At 39.7% G+C, this 24940-nt stretch overlaps 1 protein-coding gene across 1 annotated transcript in view; it reads left to right on the forward strand.

Annotated features, from left to right (window-relative positions):
* The first annotated feature begins 1999 nt into the window (after positions 1-1999).
* The window catches only part of LOC139442336 (uncharacterized), a 96514-nt gene continuing 73573 nt past the window's right edge, over positions 2000-24940 (forward strand). The window contains exon 1 of the mRNA XM_071223133.1: positions 2000-2606. Within this exon, the coding sequence (XP_071079234.1) occupies positions 2588-2606 (19 nt within the window). The 5' untranslated portion in view covers positions 2000-2587. The remainder of the gene's footprint in view (positions 2607-24940) is intronic.

Raw genomic sequence — 24940 nt, forward strand, 5'->3', positions numbered from 1 at the left:
TCGCTTTGAACGTTATGCCAGTTATATCACGGCGTTGAAATAATTGTTAATAGCATGCTTGATAAACGTGCGAGTATCTGTACCGAAAACTCCTGGAACTTAACACACTCATTCACTCATCATCATAATTTTATCATTACAACTTCTAAGTGGCTACATGAGTGTTCGGGGCGGTGGGATAGCCAAGTGGTTAAAGCGTTCGTTCGTTCGTTCGTCACGCCGAAGACCCGGGTTCGATTCCCTACATGGGTACATTTCTTATGTCCCCCGACGTGGTATTGCTGGAATATTGCTAACAGCGGCGTAACACCAAACTCACTCACTCATTCGCCCACTCAAATGAGTGTTAACACGGGTGGCCATGTGGTAAAGGGTGCCACGATACAATGGTCGATGTCGTGGATTGAATCACTGATTTCCGATTACATTCCAGTCAGTGCCATAACCGTGCTAGTTGGCTTCGTTAAGTGAATCCCACTTCACAATGATTTATGAAGCAGGTGGGACCCGTTATGTTACAGGTAGGACTCATTATGTTAGACCTGTGAAGATCCGGGGTAGAATTGGTCTTCGACAACCCATGCTTGCCGTAAAAGGCGACTATACCTGTCGTAAGAGACGACTGGCGGGACAGGGTGGTCAGGCTCGCTGACTTGGTTGATGCATGTCATCGATCCCAATTGCGTGGATCGATGCTCATGATATCAATCCCTGGATTGTCTGGTCCACACTCGATTATTTACAGACCGCCGTCATATAGATGGAATATTGCTGAGTGCGGCGTTAAACAACAAACAAACCAAATAAAACCCATTTTGTTAAGTTGACCGTGTTTTCACTTAACTCAACTTTTATACCAGTGAAAATATAACTATTAGATGGGTTATTAATATACTATTACTGTAAATCCACGGAAACAAATTTTATTTTGCTGGATGGAAATCATGCAAACCGTTCAAATATTAACGTCAATGAATAATCAGTCTCAGTTGGAACAGAAGACAAAATAGCGGTGAAAAGTACATGAATGGAACACCGAAAGTCAGTTATGACACCAGGTGTTCGCGAAAAGGGTAATCATATCCCCCAAAACGTAAGGAATCACGTTTTGTTATCTAAAATCGATGTTTTGAATTGCTCCCTGATTGTAATATGTTCCTATCACACATTGAGTAGCATATCAATCATATCCGATCTTCGCCAAAATGCGAATATGGACAGAACAGATATCAACGAGAGTCAATAACCTTGAAAGAAACTATTTCTCTCCTTTTATATGTTGCACAAAGAATCATTTATCAAAGTTCAAATCCGTTTTACAGGGACCTTTACTGGACCAATACCGCTTAATAAGTCTCTTCACGACATCGAATGTGTTCTTGGAGAGCTGTTGACCTTGTCCATTAACTAAATAAAGCTTACTAAGTGAAAATCGGTCTCCTTCTGATGTAATAGAAGAGTGGGAACGCCGACTTCATGATGGGATAGACACGAAGATGCACCCTCCTCAGCCAAGTTACGTCACATGACGCTATCGCTCCGACTGGCACCTTGTGTTTCCTTAATACCGCATATATGACTTCAAGGAGTGTTCCCTGTTCTGTTATTTTCTCGATGAGGGATCTCCTTACTAAGATGCTTCTATCAAGTTAAGGCTTAAGTCTCTGGAAGGTCCTCATATAATTATTCAACAGCACTCGATAGCCTCATCAATAGATTAAACGCTTGATATATTCATGACATGCTTGATATATCCACAAGTTTGGAAGAATCCATGCTAGACGTGCAGATGGGCAACTTACGCCTCTGTTTTAGCATATAATCCGGACAACATGATCGAATCGATCCGTCTGCGATGAAACGTCCATAGCTGAGGTCTTCAAAATTTATTCTAATTCTGTCAACACCAAATTTGCAATAATTGGACAAAGACAACAGAAATTCTGCATAAGATCAGCATCCCCTGTTTAGCTGGTATGGACTTCGTGTGGGAGTTGTAATGATCAATACGTCCAGCTCGACTGTTCCCTGCACGGCGCGCGCTGTCGTTCTGTCGTCTGCTCGTGGTGTCACAATGGAACCTTCCCGTCTCTAATGATTCTTTCAAGCCTTCCTTGACAGCAGAATTAGCTGCAAGAATCGCGGCTAAACAAACGGTTGCAGTAACATACGTACAGCTAGCTGTCTGTAGATTCGAAAACTCACCTGGAATAGGTTTAGCTCACCTGTTGATTTGTTTGCCAGGTGTTGAAGCTCAGGTGATCAGATTTAGCAATCTTGAGACGATTATTTTGGCACTGACCAGACAAAGACGCTTGAAGCTTTTTCAATCTCATTTTGATGATTTAGTAAGAAATTTGAGGGTTCTAAGAACAAACGGCGCTGCGCATATTGGCCGTTAAATTGGAACATATTGGAAGATTCCATTCAGCGTCAACGAGAGATATTCGATACATGACTATGAGAGCGTGTGCTTCTTGTGATTAGGACCTTGGTGACGAGGGAACATTCGCCATCATTCTTGTAAGAGCATTTGTCATCGAGTTATGGGATTTCTTTCTTAGTGATTCTTGGATTTCCCGAAAACATGAGCATGTCAGCAGCAGGTGAGTTATGTTGATACAATCTTGTTACAATATCTATACATCATGAATATTTAATCTCATTCTCATGCAACTGAAGAATATGTAGATCAAAAGATGCAGGAAAGTTGCATATTTACGTCTGATTTAAAACATTTTCTGGAGACATATTTTAAATACATCATCATATGCAGCATATATATTAACTACATTCATTATAGACGCGGATTGATATCATCGTCACAAAAAATACAAATAATCCAATCAGATGTCCTAATAACTTGTGGTCGCTAATGTATATTAGTCACGGTATATGGAACGAGCAAACACTTTGTGATCGATGAATTAAAACATGCTGCGCATTTCAAGTGTGTATCAGGTTTACCTGAAACCCAGCCATCTGTACATCAAATTACAAAGACTTAGATTTAGAAAATAATGGACCAGCATTGGCATGAAGCTGCTGACGCTATATTGACAGCGCATTAGAAGTGTATTTGTTGTTATTGATTATCAATATAAGGCTCGGCTCATCCTTATTATATGCAAGTAAAATTCCCACTAAAGCGCAGTATTAAGCCTGTATGGCTGTTCCGTGAAAGGTGCGAAAGGCCGTGGGACTTTTGTTTTTAAAAAACACATCTTGACACTCTTTTCATTTGCTTAATTAATGTTTTTTCAGTTCATTTTGCAGTCAGTGTATAGGAATGCAGACAAATCCTGATTGGATCCAAATAGTAAATTGAATAATTTGTTATCGTGTGCTTAATCAGTAATAGCACTTTTCTCGAACGGCCGTGGGACATGTTGTGTTTTAAAAAGAATGTATCTTGACACAATTTTCATTTGTTTAAGTTGTGTTTTTCAATTCATTTTTTTTGACAAATCCTGATTGAATCCCAATAGTAAATTGAATGACTTGTTATCTTGTGTTCCTCTAATAAGAGTAGTTTTTCTCGACTGTAACTATTCATTGTGTTTCGAAAAGGGTGTATTATTCACAGATTAATCAAGTGTTATTAGAAAATGTGTTTAAAATCTAAAATGTATATATACTTGTAAAAATATTATATGTGCAGAACCATATATTTGCATTTGCAGAACCATATATTTTTCCGTTGCGTTCTGAACTGATTACAGTTACAACTGTAATATTGTGTGTATTTTATTATTAAATATGTCACCCTCAGCATAACATATACCTCTATGGATGTATGTGAAACATTGACACAAATGATCATATTGATGGTGCTGTATAATCCTGGATCTATATGTTTTATGAGGCTAAGAGAAAACAAATATCTTTGGCAGTGAGTGAGTTTGCGATTTTAATATGTATTTCAGGCAAATGTTTTGTGCAGTGTCTTGAAGTATTTTTGTTTGGGGACAAGCCAAGTGGCGAATCTTTGATTGAAACCAACGTCAAACTCAGCCAGTAGCATGCAGATAGACCCTTGGTCACCCAGTCCACGCGAACTTGCCGGCAACAAAAATACAACAATACCATAATCATTAAGTTATTAAATACGCGATTAATTTAATCGATTAGTTTAATAGTTTATGAGTACACATACAAGTTACTTTTTTTCTGTGACACATCAAATAAAGGAAAACTTTATCGGCTACTTGGAATCTGATTAAAAACATCTATGCAAAAACATAGGTTTCATGATAACATGATTCGTGCTTTAGCACTGCAGGGGACGCTCATTGTCATACAGACACAAGGACAGTTGATTGTTTTCCCTGAAATACTACTTAGATATGTTTGTTTAAATTAAGGGGTTGTCGCATATGAAACATCTGTATGAACATCTGCAGATGTATAAAGAAGGCACCTAAAGCAAATAAAGGCATGAAAAAGTGACAGAAAGAGGATAATAGGCTTTACCATGCTTTCTTGATCCTGTGCTCACGATTTATCATTTCAAATACACCAACGTCTCCAACCAGGTCTTACGATGTCATCTTGTATTTATCATAATATTTTAGTTAATGTAAACTCGTCGTCACACATATTTACCTCACCTGTCCATCATCAAATTATACAGATTTCAGGTCAGACATGTAAGCGTAATTGTATCCCTGCGGACACTTATACATCTTGGAAGTGTAACTTGGCCAGCCCTGAAAACTGTCTGGTGCTAAGGGTCTTCTCGCTGGTGACTTGTTTCAAACCATTACACTTTGTCACAGCCGAGATGACAGTGGCCCCAGAGACTCTTTCTGATGTCCTATTGATAATTTCCTTTAATACACACTCAGCAGTTCCCGGTTGTCTCTGTTGTATTGTGTCGAGTTCTGTTAAGCTGCTACAGAAGAAATTGTGTTTATCTTCTCAGCAAGGATAAGAGACCAGTGTTTACTTTTGTAAACGTTGGATATGAAAACATGATAAGTCCATTACTTCTCGTTTCCATGGATACATTTTCAATTAGATGGAAGACATCTTCCACTTATCAGTGCCCCCAATTATTCTCTACAATGATACAGAAATCAATGTAATATAAAACTTGGTTCGTGTCGTTTGCTTAAGACTGGGCATCCCGTCATTTAATCCCTTATTAGTGCTTCTCACCTACGTATTCTCTAAAATGGAAACGATACGGGTGTGCTTGATTGGTTTGTAACCTGACGTCAGACGAATACATAACGATCATGGAAAAGATGATATATAGAACATTAGCTGGTTATATAATGACATTGCACCTAAAATTGTCCGATGAATTAAGATAAAGCCCTGCTTAATCCAATTTGTTTGATTTCGTGTCACGTTTTGCGTGACTTTCTCTATTTTTAGTACTGATGTTGCAAAGACCAGTTATATGTGTCGATGTTGATATATTTCGAGTGCACCTTCTGAGCAAATGCCATTCATATATCCCCTGTGAATCTCATTGACAGTTGGCATGTGAACACATCATTAAAATGTTACAGTAGACTTTTGGAATCTTTTCAAATCCAATGGATTACAGTCACCTGAAGAGATGACATTAGACGGAGACCAACAACAATAATCTTTACTCTTGACACAAGAGCTTTCAGCATATATCATTTACCGCTTTCTTCAACGGTTCACGTTGTAAATGGTGTGCATTAAGAACATGTCAGTGGCCTTGATATTTCGAGTTAAATGTCACTTTAAGCCAATTACAAGCGGAAGAAACATTTTTCTATCCTGTGACAGAGTTCGCTGATGCCATATTGCCATATCAGTTCATCACAATTAGCCGGGCACACTGCATGCAGCTAATGACTGTGTGGGTTCATGTCATCTCATGCAAATACTGCTGGGGGCCCTTTTGGGCAGACCATGTGCTGTGAGGTCAGACCAGTACAAGCCAGGAGTAATCTCTCAGCAATGACCACCTTATCACAATGTATTGTTCGGGATTAGCTTAACCAACAAATTAGAATTGATGTGACATATTAAAATGAAAAATATGACATATGAAAATCGAAAAGAGTATATGTATGTTACAGTAACAAGTATATATGTATATATAAAAAAAAGCACTGTAAAGTTCAAACTCTCAGGCACAATATAGTAATAATTAAATACGTGGAGTAAGATTGAACACAGTTTTAATTGGCTAGCGCTTTCAACTCGTACCACGTACGAGTCTCATCAGGCCATAACTGAATAACGGACATGAAGTAGTAACATATAGTTCAGTGACATCATGACATTTAGGAGAACTATGACGTCACAATACCAAGATACCAATGGACAAATAACTTACGCCTTTACATTTAACTTATTTATGAATGAAATGTTGCTCTTTTTGAAACAATGTAGGTTCATGATCAAAATTTAGCTTATATAGCGGGAAAACTAAAAAGTTGCCGCTTCCACGTGTATCTAAATGTTCACTTAGTGGAATCGTGCGGTTGTGTGGCTGAGTTATTTGTGATATAGTTTCACATCGCTTTTAGCAAAACTACAGCAATGCCACTGCTGGGGACATACAAACAAGGGCTTGATACATTGTCCCCATACAGGTAATTAAACCCGAGCTGTCGGTGTGACGAGTGAACGCTTGAACACAGGGCTATTCCACCGTCATAACTTAAAGAATAAGCTTGATGTATAATATTATTAATATATGATTTTAAGGTTTATACAATGATCCTTCTCTGGTAAATAACGGCTAATATCACCATGAATGGTAGGCTCGCTTTCAATCCACAATATTATTGAATTCCTCTCCCTGACAAAAAAAAAACCATCACACAAAGAATACGATTGCCAGCAGTATGCATTGACCGTTAGTTTATAATCTCATAAAACACATCTGGTTTTCTTGGTCTCAAACACATGTTTATATTTCATGGAGGTTTTTCAGTAAACGAGACCATTTCATCACTCGTATCAATCATAAACATTTCAAAAGATGTCTCTGGCAGTGAAGTAGCTGTGTGATTTTCGAAGTTGGGCCTTTTAAACAGCTGTATCAGTATTTATGTAGAAACCTAGCACGGTATAATTGGACCCCAGAGCAGCTGAGAGTTTTTTTCTACATCATTAGTTTTCCTAAGACGAGATGGTTTCATAAAAAGTTGCCTTGGGCACAAAACGGGTGACATTTCACTGGAGACAGCCAAGCCCGTGTTATGCTACTGATCAGATTCCTTTTCACCAGTGAGTTCGGCAATAAAAAAACGTCACATTTTTGGGGTCATCTCAAAGACAGTTCTTTATAGAATATGACATTTCAATCTCGATTAAAACGTTAACGGCGCTAGGTTATGTATACCTCTGATGTTGGATCCAATGAAGAACTGGGTTAGAATTTATCTCCAGCAATCCATCCTTGTCGTACCGTGAAGATTCCGGGGTAGAATAGGTCTTCAGCAACCCATGCTTGCCGTAAATGGTGACTATGCGTGTGTTTGTGACGGGTGCCACCGATGGTGCAGGATGCGCTCACTTTTAAAAGCGACTGTGCTTGTCGTAAAAGGCGACTAACGGGATCGGGTGGTCAGGCTCGCTGACTTGGTTGATGCATGTCATCAATCCCAATTGGGTGGATCGATGCTCATGATATCAATCACTGGATTGTCTGGTCCAGACTCGATTATTTACAGACCGCCGTCATATAGCTGGAATATTGCTGAGTGCGGCGTTAAACAACAAACCAACCAACCAACCAACCATCCTTGTCGTAAGAGACGACGAACGGGATCACGGTGATCACGTTCGCTGACTAGGATGATGCATGCCATTGTATCCCAATTGCGTAGATCGATGCTTATGCTGTCAATGACTGGATTGTCTGGTCCAGACTTGATCATTACATACCGCCGTCATACAGCTGGAACATTGCTGTGTGGAGGCATTAATCAACAACAAAAACCAGTCGATCCGTAAACCGAAACATTAAAGAGCGTGTCGCCTTGTATATGATCTCAATGTCATTGCTGAAATTCAATATGGATTGAGGGACTGAATGTGGGTAAACATTGCAGTCAACGATATTCCACTTAATGAAGCTTTCAACGAAAACTTTGAATTCCATTAAGACGATGTGACTGTATGACCTGCTGAATCCTTATCGACATTCCACTTGTCAAATACTACGGTTAACTGTAAGTTAACGAAATTTCATTTTATGTAATACAGCATTTATCATTCCCTCAAGTGTAAACGTCTAAAATGGTAGTTAAAGTCCAAATGGCTGATGCGTTAATGATGTAAATATGAACCCCTATCAGATACAGTGTATCCTATTAATATGAGCTTCGTAAATGGGGAACAAACACATTCTGGGTGATGAGTACAAAATCGTATTCTTCATATATTTCCATTTTTCCTGGTCCTAAAAACACCCTTTTTCCAAACGAACATGCTATCCAAGTCCCATGATTATAATGCCACAGGTTCAACTCTACATGAACTTATCTGAAGCCGACTTTATAAATGTATCGTAATATCAACTCAAGGTCAGTCTAAATTGTTTCCATGGAAATTATCGGTATGACGAGGTACTTTCATGAAGTGCACGGACTATTTCTTTTGCTCAAAGGATGATGCATATGAGAATTGTCTCCAGGGATACTTGCTAAATTGAATTGGTCCATCACATCTAAAGCATCCCAAATGAATCTATATTTTTTTTAAAAACATTTCCACCATTCCAACATATTATTCAACACAGACCCTGGTGCTTATTAATTATAAGTGATGCAAACTGATTATTTACCAATCCTGGCACCATCACCATGACATCGACTGGCATGTTGGATGGAATCTCTTGTAGACATGAACGTGATATGACCATTCTTCACCGACTTAGCGCACTTGCAGTCTCTTGTCCCTCCAACTGGTCAGTCAGCTAATCCCCCCCATTCATCATCAGCACTTACTCTTGTCATCACCCATCCGACGTGCCTTCAGCTGCAGCTCATCAAGTCTGTCGCCGAACCAACGTAGCAAGGCATCGCAGTTGCTCTTTCTCCACGTTGAACATGACGGCAATTGTGCCTACAGCCCGACCTCAGCATCAAATCCATGTTATTGCAGTTCTGCAGTTGTTTGACGTCTAATTAATCTCCTTTGACGTTGTGGAGAGAGGCCAAATTTAGCATTGGATTATGAGCTATACGTTCAACCTTGTCCATGCACATCAAAATGTTAACAATGAACAATGATCATTGTCATGGCGTCCATGGTATGATTTGCATCGCACCTATACACCTTGCCGTTGTTCATGGTCAAGTATTGGAATATTCCGTCTTTGAATATAATATATGCCTGGGTTTATTATTTCTGCAATCCCCATACAACACCAAGTCCTTGTTTGACAATATGAAACGTCAATGCCAGAGGACAACTTTACGTGTGCGAAATACGCATAATGTCGGAAAGTGCATGTTAAATCTCCAATAGTTAGAAAGTAAGGATAACCTCAATTGTCCAACTTAACAGATTCCATTGGGCGTAAAAGGCAAAATAGCGGTGAAAATCGTATGGCTCGATCGCTGAACAATACCTTCTAATTTTCTTTATTGGCCCTCAATATCAGATAGGGATGTAGCTGTTCGTGGTAATACAAACAGCGGGAGTCTAATGAGGAGAACTTTTAACCTTTCTTCTTTATAATTGTCCACCTGAAATAATACACTGTACAGGCAGTTATGGCCAGAAGAGTCGGATCGGATATTAGTAGCATTGGGTTTCATCTACATGTTATTTGGGAACTCAAAGACGTTCTTGATAACAGTACTGACAGAAATTGTAACATGACATCTGGTAGAGCAGGACAGGCTCGCCCTTTTCGCGAACACCTGTGTCATCACTGATGTTTAGTGATCCATTCATAACATATCTACCTCTGTTTTGCCTTTTGCCGCCAAATGGAATAGAATTGGATGAGGGCTGATTATTCTCTCTCTTTTCTATTTGCAACTTCAGGGGCCTCTTCACTTCAGTTTTTTATCAGTGACGTGACAGCAACGACCTGATACCTTACCACATTTCTTTTACTTAATCAACATTTGATCAACAGTCAACAGTTTCGCACACGACATTTATCACGCTGGTCCATAAGGCAAGGCAAAACGTCAACGTATAATTTGGGCTATATACATGTTGTACTTTGCTCATGTCCACGAAGTGACCTGTTATGTAGGCTGTCCTTTGCCTTATGTGTGTGTATATATGCGTGAATGAGTGAGAGAGTGAGTTGGGTTTAACGCCGCTGTGAACAGTATTTCAGATATATCACGGCGTGTCAGCTCAATGTGTGAGGAAAGCAGGGAGTATTGCAGGTCATCGACGTTTACCACTTTGGTGAAATATACGAGCACAGGCATTGTGCTGACACACCTAGAAATGTTGGCATGTAGAATCGTGGATTCGAACCATCGATTATGGAATTGCAGCACCTCGGACGACTGGGCTACACTTGCCTCCGTGTATATGATTAGTGGTATGTGGCATAAATGTTACATCAGTTCCTTAAGGATATTCAAATTACACTGTTCTGTGACACCACCCGTACCAGACGATCTTTGTTGCCTACCGTCTCAAATAAAACTGGTAACAGAAGCGTCATTTGGACTGGATGTGGTTTTTAGGCTTACCAGTGAGAGAAAGTCAAAGTTAGCGACAAGAGTGGAAGTGGTGACGCAACATCCCAAACAACGTTATAATGGCAATTGGCTTCAGGGTATTCATCGTAAAAAATGTAGGAATAGTTCACTAGTTAATCGAATCTTTTGTTGCAACTATCCTATACGTGGTTGGATGTCAACAAGTTATGCATAGACAAAAGTGCTACCAATACCCAGAATAGAACATTTCTAGGATGCTACTCTGACCTGCTCGGACAAAGAGATGCAGCTCTCGTTTCTAAAAAAGGGAAAGGCAGGAATGGATAGAAATGAAAGGGTATGCGAATTTCATGAACAAAAGCGACAAAACCCTTTCCATATACATCAGAAATATCTTCAAAAGTCAGAGTCGATTGTACGATTCCGACTGTCTCGTGAGCAATGTATTTAGCTAGGACGTATCGAAGATGAGTATTTGCCTCAAATACCATGATACTATCCGTCGGAAATGGCCACAGACCACCTCTGCATTGCCTAACGTCTGCTATGTGTGTCCACCATGCAATATTGAACAGAACAGAATGTAATTATATACAATCATTGACTTCAACCACCACCATTGAAGTACCTCTCAGTTAAAGCAAATAAATCAGTTATACTTCACAACAGAGATGTAAAGGCGAGATGTAATTAGTATGACATTACCGAGTTTGCGCAAGGGAAAGCACACATTACAAATAGTAATTTGGTGTGGAGAAGTAGGTAACAAGCCTCATGTCTGGATGTTGTACACGAGGAAGTTACGTGCATACTCCATTTACTTGTTTTTGTTACTATACATGACCTGAACACATTCGCCACCATATCTACGTTCTGAGCCCGGTTCGTATGGCACGACGAAAAGAAAATCTGTCCCGTCAAAATGATGCCTTCTGTGAGAGATCATTATAGAATGTTGATAATACCCTAGATAAAGACGGCTATGGTGAGACGTTAACCCTATTACTGAAGAGTCAGGTCGATATGCTCATCTCTTGCTGGAAGAACACTGGTCTTGATTCTGTAGAGATTGGGTGGCATGTTTTCAGGTTAACGTTTGACTTGTCTGTGCGTGTGTTTGTGACGGGAGCCACCGATGGTGCAGGATGCGCTCACTTTTAAAAGCGACTGTGCTTGTCGTAAAAGGCGACTAACGGGATCTGGTTGTCAGGCTCACTTTTTGAGAACACGTGGTATCATCACTATATGATAGTGATTCATATATGGACCCGTGAAGATTCCGTGGTAGAATAGGTCTCCAGCAACCCATACTTGCCGTAAAAGACGACTGTGTTTGTCGTAAAAGGCGACTAACGGGATCGGGTGGTCAGGCTCGCTGACTTGGTTGATACATGTCATCGATCCCAATTGTGTGGATCGATGCTCATGATGTCAATCACTGTATTGTCTGGTCTGATTATTTTACAGATTATTTAGCTGGAATATTGCTGAATGCGGCGCTTAACAACAAACAAGCAAACGCGATTCACATATGTAAATACATACTCATGGTATGGTTGGATGATATTGGACTTTTAGCAGAGGGTTTTGTCGCTTTCAATTATGAGTCCATTTTACAATGTTGTCGGGAGAATTGTTTTATGAAAATATGATATTTACAATAAAAATATAAAAAAAAATTAAGTTAGGTTGGAAAATTGTCGTTTATGTTGTCTCGCCCGGACATGGTATTTCTCACTGCCAACATCTTCCCGAGGCAATGGCGTTAACTGACTATAAAATAAAGTCAGTTAACACCCTTGCCTCGGGAATATGACTGCCAAACCCAGTTAATATAACTTCGTGTGCAATTTTACTTCTTTAAATGATGTAGACATAAAGGCTGCTTTCGGTTTTGATAGATATACATTTGGATGATTTAAACTAAATTTAATTTAAACTAACATATGTTACATAAAGAAAATATGCAAGAGATACATATTAAGTAAAATCGACAAAACACTTAACATAATCATACGAAAAGAGCCTCTCATAAATAACCCCGAATGGATATTTCATGAAATTGTTGTATTTAATAATCTGTCTATATTACTTTTATTTGATATGAGATTAGACTTTGATAATCGATGGACACGTGACCCTTTCCATAATTCTTTATACAGTTACTACAGCTATTATCTAAGGGGGATGAGATTCATGTCGAAGTCTCATGTAACTGTGATCATTGACGTTGGCATACCACTGATGCATCTAATCGCTGTCAGTCGCGACACCAGGTGGTCAATGAGCGTATATTCCGTGCCTCACTGACTAACAGTGTATACCCTTCGGGGATTCCGAATGGAGTAGGTCCTCAGCAACCTATGTTTGTTGAAAGAAGACCAACATAGATTGAGTGGTCAGCAGCGTGACTTGGTCATCGTAACCCGTGGGACGTTGCTCACAATATCAGTCACTGGTTGTCTGGTCCAGACACGATTATTTACAGTCCGCCGTAATAAGGCTGGAATATTGCGTTAAAAAACGTTTATACAAACAAAATGTTTATAACCCATTTTAATTGTCAAGACTATTTTATTCATTGTTTTATTATTTGAAAAGTTTTTCAATTCGTTCCATATATACTGAACAACAAAAGTGCCTGTGACATTGAATAAGATTAAATGCAAAGTTATGTTTCTTTCGGTTTGCAACAGAAAAAAAGACTCCTTTAAGAGTTCAAATGGTTTAATTTGCCATACTAACTTTCATAAAAAAAAAACATGAACATGCCAAAATGTCAATTTACAAATCAATAGCATGTGTGTCCACCTATGGTTGCGATGCAAGCAACACACCTTCGTCTCATGGAATGGACCAGGCGTCGCACGAAGTCCTGTGGGAGATCTGCTGGAGCATATTTCAAAGTTCCTGGAGTGTCTGTGGAACACGAAGTTGAGTCGAAGGCGCCGATCCATCTCATCTCACATGTGCTCGATTGATGAGAGATCAGGGGAGCGAGCCGACCAGGGGATGACACTCACGTTGTTTTGTTGAAGAGAATCCTGAACAAGTAGAGCAAAATAAGGCCGGGCGTTGTCATGTTGAAAGGTAATGCCTGGGCCATGACGACGCAAAAACGGTAGAACAACAGGGCCGCTGATCTCTTCGCGGTAGCGCTGTCCATTGAAATTTCCCTCTACCACTATCAAACGGGTCCTCTGTCTTGCTGTAATCCCAACCCATACCATAACGCTGCCGCCCCCGAACCGATCTTCTTCCATGACACAATGATTGACGTAGCGTTCACCTCGACGTCGGTACACTCGAATCCGTCCATCGCTGTGGGTGAGGTGAAAACGAGACTCGTCAGTGAATAGAACTTGTCCCCACTGCATGGCCGTCCAGCGTAGACGCTGTCTGCACCTATGTAGACGTGTTTGACGGTGGTTTCCTGGCAAAATGGGACGTCTGGCTAGTATTCTGGCGGCAAACCCTGCACATCTGAGGCGACGACGTTCGGTTTGTGAAGATATTCGTCGAAGGCAAGGGATGCTTCTTGCAGTCACTGTTGCTGGCTGGAATCGATTTCGTAGGTGTGTTGTTCGAATCCAGTTGTCTTGTCGATTATTGGTAACGTGTGACCTGCCACTCCGAGGATGGTCTCTGACTGCATTCGTCTGTTGCCAACGTTGCCATAAACACCAAATGGTGTTTCTGTGGACGTTAAATTGTCTTGCAACATCACGTTGACTCGATCCTGCTTCAAGCACACCAATGGCTCGTAGACGTTCATTTTCGGACAGGCGTGGCATTTCGTAATGTTGTAAAATTGCGTGGTTATTGTCAGCACGATGCTTAACAATGCATATGGTATCCCGTTAACGCACATGTTTTTATACCCATTTTTGGGTTGTGAAATGCATGGGGCTTGCATAAAAGTCAACTTTTGCATGGAATGCATGCTTTTCTGTAGCAGTTGCGTTTTTGTGACTTCATTCCATACATGTACTACAATATTGAAAACCAAACTTTATTTAATACATTGTACTTCGATACATGGCAAATACTACACTGTTGGTGATCAATAAAGCATTTCAAAACGTTATTTATCTTTACACCAGCAACAGCTGTAAATTAAGATGTGTAATGAAAGTTAAATATCTCTTTTCTGATTCAATATATTTTATAAGCATACACAACTATCTTTGATAACAATAGTCCAACAATCTTTGCATTCATTGTTTTCTTCTTTAGACAAAAGGAGGTTAATTCATATCCTTCGACATACTTACGCCTCCTTACTTTCTATAATCCTTTATTCAGGCAACCGTCGTGTATTCTGTCAATCAATACCAAAAATAGACAAGCTGTAGAAAATTGCCCTGATGGCGGCGGTTCAGCCGGATCTTTCTATTGATATCCTTTTTATACTGTTCAAACCAAGAACAATGCTGTGTGCGTCATTGTGTTAAGATTGCGTGCACACTTGAAGCAGTTTCTGAAGGTCAATGACCTTGCAATCACAATATTGACCACCATTGAATTTCAACTTTCCACTGCATCCATAATTGAATTTAGATCAGACCAAAATGATATCACAAGTGCCCGTAAACCATATAAGGTAGCGCGCTTAGGTTAAACAGCAACGTTCTGTCGTCTGTCGTCTTTGCTACTGTAATGACATATTCAGTTTCTAAGCATAGAATACAAATCATATGCTCTATTTATGATAACATTTTGAAAACACAATCACTTGACATTTGAACATATTGAGGAAATGGGAGAACAAAACGCACATATATGTGAGTGAGTGAGTGAGTTGGGTTTAACGCCGCTTTTAACAGTATTCCAATTATATAACGGCATGGCAGCTAAATGTGGGAGGACAAACGAAGTGATGCAAGTCTCAAATGTTTACAAACCTAGAAATGTAATCTGGTCGAACCGTGATTCAAAACCACAATCATATAGTTGTGGCGTGACCAAGGGACGCAACTCTGCACCGTGAATTGCTGCGCCTTAGACGACTGGACCACCCACACCCCTCATAATATCATAAACCTTTATTTACAAGAAACAAATACATATTTGTATGTGATAATTGAGGTGGCTAGCGGTTAAAGAGTTGTCCGTAGGCAGAATTACGGGTTTGAATCCTGACTCCTGCTGGTGCCCTTGCTGGTATGTGTCTGAAATATTCAAATCAGATTTAACTCTCTCTCAACCCCTGGTTTGTACGAACCACGACCTTCTGTGTTACTTGCTATTGTGATAATGCCTTTCACTCACTCACCTATAGTCTTATTTATATTCCTCACACAGCAAGTCGTTCAGGAACAATTCTGACGTATTTATAATATTTAAACCGTCTTGCCTTGCCAAAAGCTTTTGACGCAAAGTTCCACCTACTTCGTGTTTGGCAGAAATATTACCTTTATAGATCGATGATAATTATCACTTTCAAAAATATATGCCTTTCTTACAGGGAAAAAACGAATACAGTAATAAATTTCCGGTTGTCATTTTCAGACGAATAATATGCATCTATTCCGATAATACAAATTCCGATGCTTTAATAAAACGAAAGTCTACAAGTGTAAACTTGGCATTCCCTTGTCTCTTAGGATTCCTCCTGGCAAAATTAATTCGTCTCCGTTATCGTGTTCTTTAGACATTGTCTTCTTGCCTCAATCTGTGTCAGTTTCCAAACCGTTTTAATTGCTTTTGGGATCAGAAAATGATTGTCCTGAGAATAGGTATGTCATTGGCTTTATAATCCCATCTCCTTCGACATGCCCTCATAAAAATGAATGTATTTAAGCTTTCGTGGACTGAGTGTCATTTCCGCGTCATGGGTTGAAGGATAGTGAAAGATCAAAACTTCAATTCCCTCTCGGCACAATTTTAATATATCCTATTTCGTTTCCTGGGTCATCTGCGTTTTGGATTTCAAGATGGTGCTACCGAAGCTGATCTATATTTAAATGCTGTCTTATTGTTTATGTTGGTTCTTTGTCAGCCATGAATGTAGCTGTGGGGTAAGGACTAGACACAGTGGACAGGTTGAACGTGGACTCGCCCATCGGTTTGACGTTTATGTCGACGGTTCTGTGGCGTGTAACCATGGAGCCGGGAAGATTTAATATCCCTGGGTCAGAAGGCTGGCCTACAGTAAGACAATAAAACATAACTTTACTGACCAGACGCTCACAGGTTTTGTAATTCAAATTTTCTCAGAAGGCAGAATAAAAATCGTTTTACCACCCCTTGCGGCAGAGTTCGGGCAAGGAAAGATAACTCCTCTTTTCATGAAAACAGATTTGTTTGGACGGAAGAAACCAACAAGTTATGGCCGCCCATACACAAATCGTTCATGCGGTACTTTTTAAATAACCCAGAGGGTGGTTGTATTTTTTTTAGACCTTTCGAGGCCTAAGCAACAGTTTTCTGCATTGATTTTCTTTAGTGGGAAGTACCTGTCGAGTTTTGTTCGTTTTTTTCCGTTGTTGTAGTTACACCGCGCTCAGCAATATTCCAGCTATATGACGGCGGTCTGTAAATAATCGAGTCTGGACCAGACAATCCAGTGATTGACATCATGAGCATCGTTCCACACAATTGGGATTGATGACATGTATCAACTAAGTCAGCAAGCTTGACCACCCGATCCCGTTAGTCGCCTTTTTCGACAAGCACAGTCGCCTTTTACGGCAAGTATGGGTTGCTGGATCTTCACGGGTCTACCTGTCGAGTGGCATGCCTAGTTCCCGTGTTATATCCTCTCATTACCGTAAACACTGATATCTAAACTGGCCCCTCGTTTTGATGATAACAAGAGAATAACCAGTCTTGATTATCCGCCGAAACAGATTAAAATTTGGCGTGAAGGGCAATGTTGCTGTGATTAGAGATGTGTTTTCTTTAGCAATATTCGAGGGTGCCCCTCGGCATAAGAAAATTAAATATAAGAACTCTTCAGTAATATCAGTGTACACAGCTGCTACAAAGTAATTAGAAAGGGATTTCATATAAAATGAATGACCATGCGTGCTCGTAAGCTTTGGGCTACATATTTGATTAATTTGTCATTCTTTGCAAGTTGGAAAGTCGGGGGGAAATCAACATATTGAAATAAGGCATCCACCGTATCCGGAATACCACTTACCAGGGATAAGCATGCAGTTGGCAAACTCAAATTCCAGCCAGATCACATTGGCACACCAACAAATGGGCAACAGCAGTGGTTATTGCGAGTTATGTCCCTTCTATGTCCCTCCTATTGACCAATCAGGTTCCACCTCTCATATCACTTGCATTCAAACAAACTGGCGGCGCCCAGTAAAAACGATATGATCCATAATCAAGATCTATATTGTAATAGAACGGGTCTTACCTCGCGAAGTACATCAAATCACGTGAGCACATTGATTACAAACATGAAAAGATTTGGAAAATATATGTCGACGTCCAGTTGACGGTGCAAATCCGACTAAAATCTGCACGCTTAAATCCATATTACGCGATTTTGATTGAACTATGCACAGACTCGTTAGTCCAGCCAAACTGTAACTCCATAGTACAAGCCTAGTTCAGGACTCAACAGGACTCTTATAGTCAGTTAACTCCCTTGCCTAAAGAAGATGCCATTAGGCAAGCCAAGCAAGCCAAGCAAGCCAGATCATGACATGTAACAAACACGCTACATGCTATGTCTTACGAGACTCGTCACTTCTGCTTGAAACTGTTTGTAGCTGGTACAATATACATTAACTTCGTTCCAAGGGAATAACAATAGGTGATATTAGATGTGTAGGCTTGATGCACAGTATCAAGACAATATTCCGATAATCACAATACCTGTCTTGTCCACAACTAGATCTTCGCACTAGGACTGTCCTAAAATATGTTGAAGGTATGAAAATGAGAAAGGACTTCGAATGAAGCTTTTGTAAACATCTTAAGAGTTTCTCATTAATTATAAGCAGCAGAAGCTCTGAACGTGTGCACAGCAGAAGTAATTAAAAGTTTACATATCGATTTTAGTTTCAACAAAATCAGTGAACGTACTATCGTGTCACTGGACTGCGTGGTTCTTACTCGCTTTCCCTGGCTTTCCTGGTCCAGACTCGATTGTTTTCAGGCTGCCGACATGTCAGCATTGCCGGGTGCAGCAGTAGACACTTATCTTCTTCTGCAAGCTCTGTGTGTGTCATGTGGTACCGGTTGAGCAATACGTGCCCATCATTTTCGCGAACACCTGGTGTCATCACTCATTTGCAAAGGTCCATTCATATTATTTCCATAACTGTTTTGCGTTAAGCGTCCAATGGAATCTGTTAAGTTGGACAATTGAGGTTATCCTTACTTACTAACTTTTGGAGATTTAACGTGCGCTTTCCGACATTTTGCGTCTTTCGCACACGTAAAGTTGTCCTCTGGCATTGACGTTTCATATTGTCAAACAAGAACTTGGTGTTGTATGGGGATTGCAGAAATAATACACCCAGGCAGATATGATATTCAAAGACGGACTATTCCAATACTTGACCATGAACAAAGGCAAGGTGTACAGGTGCGATGCATATCATAGCATGGACGCCATGGCAATGATCAATTTAACCTCACACCATGGTTGTTCATTGTTAACATTCATATAATTTCCATTGCTGTTTTGCGTTGAACGCCCAATGGAATCTGTTTCGTCATGTAATCGAGAGTGATTGGCGTTGAGATTTTAGGTTTTTATTGTTCTCTGGGGCTGAAATCTGTGTGCATCAAAACTAAGTATGTGTGTAAAACGGACGTGAGCGCGCAGAGAAAGGTGACTTGAGGGTACACATGTATTTGGAATGTCTGCAGCATCGTGCGCCATGGGGTAGGAGTAACACAGCCTAAGTCTCTTTCACCTTTTAAGCTTTGATCTGACCGACTTGGACTGAAAAGATCAAGCTCCTCACATCGATAGCCCGTTCGCGGAGCTCTCTATGCCATCGCTGCCACCAGTCAAAGCTCCCCACTGTGATAGGTGGCTACAACCATACTTGGAGTTGAACTCTCAACCCACTAACCGTTATCTTCATAAACACGTGATGTCTGTCGTGAGGCCGTATACTTCTTACACCAGCTAAAACAATTTCTTTGTTTGTCAATTTGAATGTCTATTTTAATTCAACTATCATGTCATTGGTATAGTGATAATGTGAGAGGAAATTTGTGTGATTTTCCGTTCGTCTGCTACATCGAACCAATCTGATCAAACAAAAACAAATCTAAATTCATCTGGGAATATGGTCAGTTGAAACCCTTTCAAAATGAAATATGATGGCATTTCCAAAGACATAAACAAAGGTATAAACGTTACTACATTTTGGGGTTAGAGGGCACATTTCAAGATTCTTGTAATGGCCGCTCCCGCACTGACGGCAGCGATGTTACCAAGAGTGTAACGAAGGTGTCACGCGCTGGGATGGAGCTTGTGAAAAGAAATAACATCATTTATTGGGTATCACTTATATATTTAAATCGTATGTAGAAGTAATTCAAATTCGGAGACTAGATGTTAATCTATCTTTCTTTGGGCATTAAGAAAATCGCGCTGCTGATGTTGCACAGTGCAATGACAGATCCTGTGCTCGGATTTCGAAATTAAAGTATTAAAAAAAATCTCAATAAATCATTTCAGCTGTATACGAACGGCGTGTTCTCTTGCTCCAACCAAGACAGTTAAACAACACAAGAAAGCAAATTGAATTACCGACCTCTGGTGACAAATACGAAGCAAAACTACAGCATGGCGAGCTAATTCTACTCGCCTTTTCGTCTTTCATTATTCAAAAGATGTTCGCATCTAGACAGTAGTCTAATCGGGCGGCGTTCATCCTTTCATCGCGGCTCAGACATACAGCAATAAATACAGGACGGCGACGACAATTCCGTGACGCGACCCTCTGATTACCGCGCCCCCTTTAAGAGATGTCCGCTGAACACGCCGCCGAAATCAAGTCCAAGAAAATTAACCCAGGCTTTGCCACCCTTGACCAGAAGCTCGGCATTTTTCCGCCTCGACACGCGATGAAACAGCCATGAGGCGAGGCTAACGCGGTTAGAGGAATTGGTTTAGCTCGCGCTGAAGTGACGCTCTTCCCAACAAACATGTTATTGATAGGATGATTTCGTTTTCAAGACTCAGTGCTTGTTGGTGGCAATTGTGTCCCTCGCCTTGGAGATTTGTCGGCTAGTTTTCTTCAACTTGCACAACAGTGAGTGATCGCGACCAGATTCGATTATTCGTGATTGTACAGTTACAAGTTGATTGTTGGTAACAGGTGGTAGGACCAGATGGTTGATGGTGTTTGTGCCATGTCTCTAAGAGCAGACTGATCACGGCGAGGCAGCAATTTCGAGGCTGTTTGCACTATGCCCGTTACTGCTTTCGATTTGCTGCTCGTCTATAATCAAGTAGATTGAACATTGCGTTCCTCTACTACATAATAAAATAATGTTTCTTAACAATGCTTTCTTAAATAACAGGCCCCGTTTTCGCCCTTTACCTCGAGTATCAGACCATGCGGCGTTGTTTATGCAAGGGAAGACAACTCGTCCATTTAAAATCCGGACATTCATGAACATTCAAAACGGATATTTTACCGGAAAAATCCAACACTCATTTTTTGCTCTGAAAAGAAATATGTCACTCGGAATAATTAAAATAACAGACACGTTGAAACATGGCTTAACATAGAAATATGTTTTACTACTGGCTAAACTTGAAGTATAGTGAACACTGTTCTATGAACTGCTCGGGTGTTTTGTGTACAAATGGTCAAAGTTTAAACCACTTCTAACGTGTTCTGTATTCAACGTAGTTATCCGTGTGTATGAGTTCATGATACTTACTTAGATTTGGACGAAACAGTATTTTTTATGTAATTACTGGGTTTTTTATTTCCGTTGATCAAGCATAACAAACTATACTGCAATATATTACATACAGCAACATAAGCAAAACATAAACATTAAAGTAAACATGTGTTTGTGTGTGTAAACACATTCAAATAGTTCGGCGATATCAAAAAGACATATTGTACCTATAATTTTGTCTGTTTATTTGTTATTTAGGGGGCGGTGAGTAGCCTAGTGGTTCAAGTGTTCGCTCTTCTCAACGAGGGTCCTGGTTCGATTCCGAAAATGGGTACTAGGTGTGATGCCGTGATATTGCTGGAATATTGCTAAAGCGACATAGAATCACTCACTCACTCACTCATGTTATTGCTTTCAGTGCATTGAAATAACCAGTCAAACTATATCGGTACTATATCTTGTATTTGAGGCTGCAAAAATATATCTGGCGCACGTTTTTCTCGAAAGTGATGAGGTGGGACCATTTTTTATTTTTGTTATTGAAAACAAATGAGACCCCACCAAAAATACCAACAAACAAAACATGGCATACTCGGCTGTTTAAAACAGAGTATGCTCCATATATTTGAAAACATATGTTGTTATTGGCAACAAAAGTGGCGCGTCAATGCCCGAGAAACATATCCTATTCTTGTTTTCGAATGAGCAACAGAAAATCGCATTTTCAATGATTAGATTAAAGGACGATACATGGCATTCTTAACACAAATGCGTCATATCTGGTTTAAATACATCTTAATGTGAGCATAATGCTACCTTTTCTTTTCTTTTCTTATTTGATAACGAGTTTTATAGTTATGTGTTGAGCAGGTTTTGCGTTGATGAGACAACTTCATTCTTTTATTATCCGGAAATATAACAAATAAAAGAGTTCGTAGGTAATCACTATGTATTCCTGTCATTAATAGGATGCATTTAATCCACTGTGTCTTTTGATCTGAGCCACGTGACAACCGTGCGTCTCTGGACGTACATCTGAGCTAATAAGATTGCGTCGGTGACACAAACGAATAGTTTGGTATTTCATAACATTTAATCGCATTCAAGCCTTGCTGAGACTCATCAACGGGTGATGACGACCAGAGGTGGTTTTGACAAGAGAAAATGACATTATGGAAGGCCGGGTTTAGCACGGGAACGGTTGACGTAATCGTTCACCGACGATAGCGACTTGGATTGCTTTTGAGGATTTTATGTCCTCTTCATATAGTTGATCATTTAGTTACGCCATGGACTATTCCGTCATGGGCAGTGCTCGCATAGACTATCGTTTGAGGATATGAAAACAGGACTAACTGAATATTGCGAACATATTGGAAAAAGAACAATATGAACCACGAAAACAGTATTCTAATATTACTAATAATTCTTTAAAATAGTGTCAAAAACGACTGGCAGTTAAAGTGTAAAATCATTATTTCAAATATATTTTCCTATAGCTATGTTGTTCTCCAAAAGCTATGGTATTCTCATATAGCTATTATCTTCTCATATAGTTTTGGTGTTTTATATAATAGTTATGGTGTTCGCATATAGATATTATGTTCTCATATAGCTATGGCGTTATGATATATCTATAGTGCTCTCATATAGCTATTGTGTTCTCATATAGCTATGGTGTTATGATGTATCTATGGTGCTCTCATATAGCTATTGTGTTCTCATATAGCTATGGTGTTATGATATATCTATGGTGCTCTCATATAGCTATTATGTTCTGATATAGCTATGGTGTTATGATATACCTATGGTGCTCTCATATATTTATTGTGTTCTCATATATCTATGGTGTTTTCATATAGCTTTGGTGTTATGATATATCTATGGTGCACGTGCCCTCATAAAGCTATTGTGTTCTCATATATCTATGGTGTTTTCATATAGCCGTGGTGTCTCATATATATATATTATATATATGAGCCGTGGTGTTTTCATATAGCAACCAATTCTTAATTTAGCTGACCACTTCGTTCGTTCGTTCGTTCGTTCGTTCGTTCGTTCGTTCACCACTATATTAACATATAATTACACTTGCACCAAAACGTCACCTCGCTTGAACGCATTGTACTGACACGCATCTGTGTTTTAGGTTTAAGATATGTCTGGCGTAGAATCTCTGTTTTATGTTGGATTAATATTGCTGAATATATTTGTAAGGAAGGACCGAATTGCTATCATGCGTCATGCACCTGTCCTATTCTTTGATTAGATACAGCTAAAAGGGCTCATGAGGTGTGCGAATTGAATGTTTCTTGTGTCCAAACTCACTCACGGAGAGTTTACTTCAAAACCAATCTGGTTGGAGAAGACCTCATGAATATTCACGAGACTCTCCAAATCAAGTGGCCGGAAACGTGAATCGCGCCTGTCTCTATGAAAACACCGATTCTGCGATCGATTGCCTGGCCTGTCACCATGGTATTTGTCCCTGTCAGGCTGTCATACACTTCCGACTGCAAGTATGACAGACCAAACTCGCAGTAATTTGAACTCATGGCATGTTCCATCTTGAGATGTAATGGCTCTGTCTAAGAGTCGATATCGATTATTCCCCAAGGTGCAACCAGGGTTAGATGTCGTTCAACTTTCACAACTGTTGCTGAGGCTGTCAACTGTCATTTAATTACGGTTCCCTTGATCAACGTTTTATTCAATACATTTGACATTATTATTGATTTTAATTTCTTTTTATCAAATATATGACTTCGAACAAGGAATTTAGAATAAATATTTTGTTAATTTATAACGTGTACCTTTATCAAACTTATATGAGATACCTTCTATTGTTTATTATCGTCTTAAATCATTTTCACCTATGATCTTCAAATATATACTATTCTAGAACATCTGTGTGTAGAAATCAAATATTTAAAACAATGTTCTTAATGCCCTCCATATATGGTCACCAGCCTGTGTGTCGATTGTCCCCAATCTTTGAACTTTAAACGACCTTATCGAGTTTCAAAATGACACATTTATACAAGAGATTGAATGTTTTCATTTGACATCTGTGTTCATTAATTCTTCAGTCAATCATGAACTCAACGTTCCCATCGCGAAGCTTGTATTTATCATCTGTAGAGGAGCATCGATTAGACCTATTGTATTTCACTTCAAGTGTCCACCATAGTTAATGTCAATAACATGACCGTGTGTGTGGCTTGAAGCATCTTCGGTGCGAACAGTGTACACTTGTTTTGATGAAGCTAGATAAGAATAACTGTAATTATGGTTACCAGGAAACGCGAGAAGGTCCATCTTTGTCAGTGTTCTGGTGTATTGTTCCTTGTGATATTTGAGAAAATGCATTCTGGATATCAGCTGTCTATAGCTCAGTGAGAAACGTACTTGAAACGGCTCCAAGGGACCTGCTCTTAATAACAGATCATTATAAGCCTACT

The sequence above is a fragment of the Haliotis cracherodii genome, unplaced genomic scaffold (genome assembly GCF_022045235.1).
Source record: "Haliotis cracherodii isolate W230 unplaced genomic scaffold, xgHalCrac1.p SCAF_5, whole genome shotgun sequence".
Taxonomy (NCBI): Eukaryota; Metazoa; Mollusca; class Gastropoda; order Lepetellida; family Haliotidae; genus Haliotis; species Haliotis cracherodii.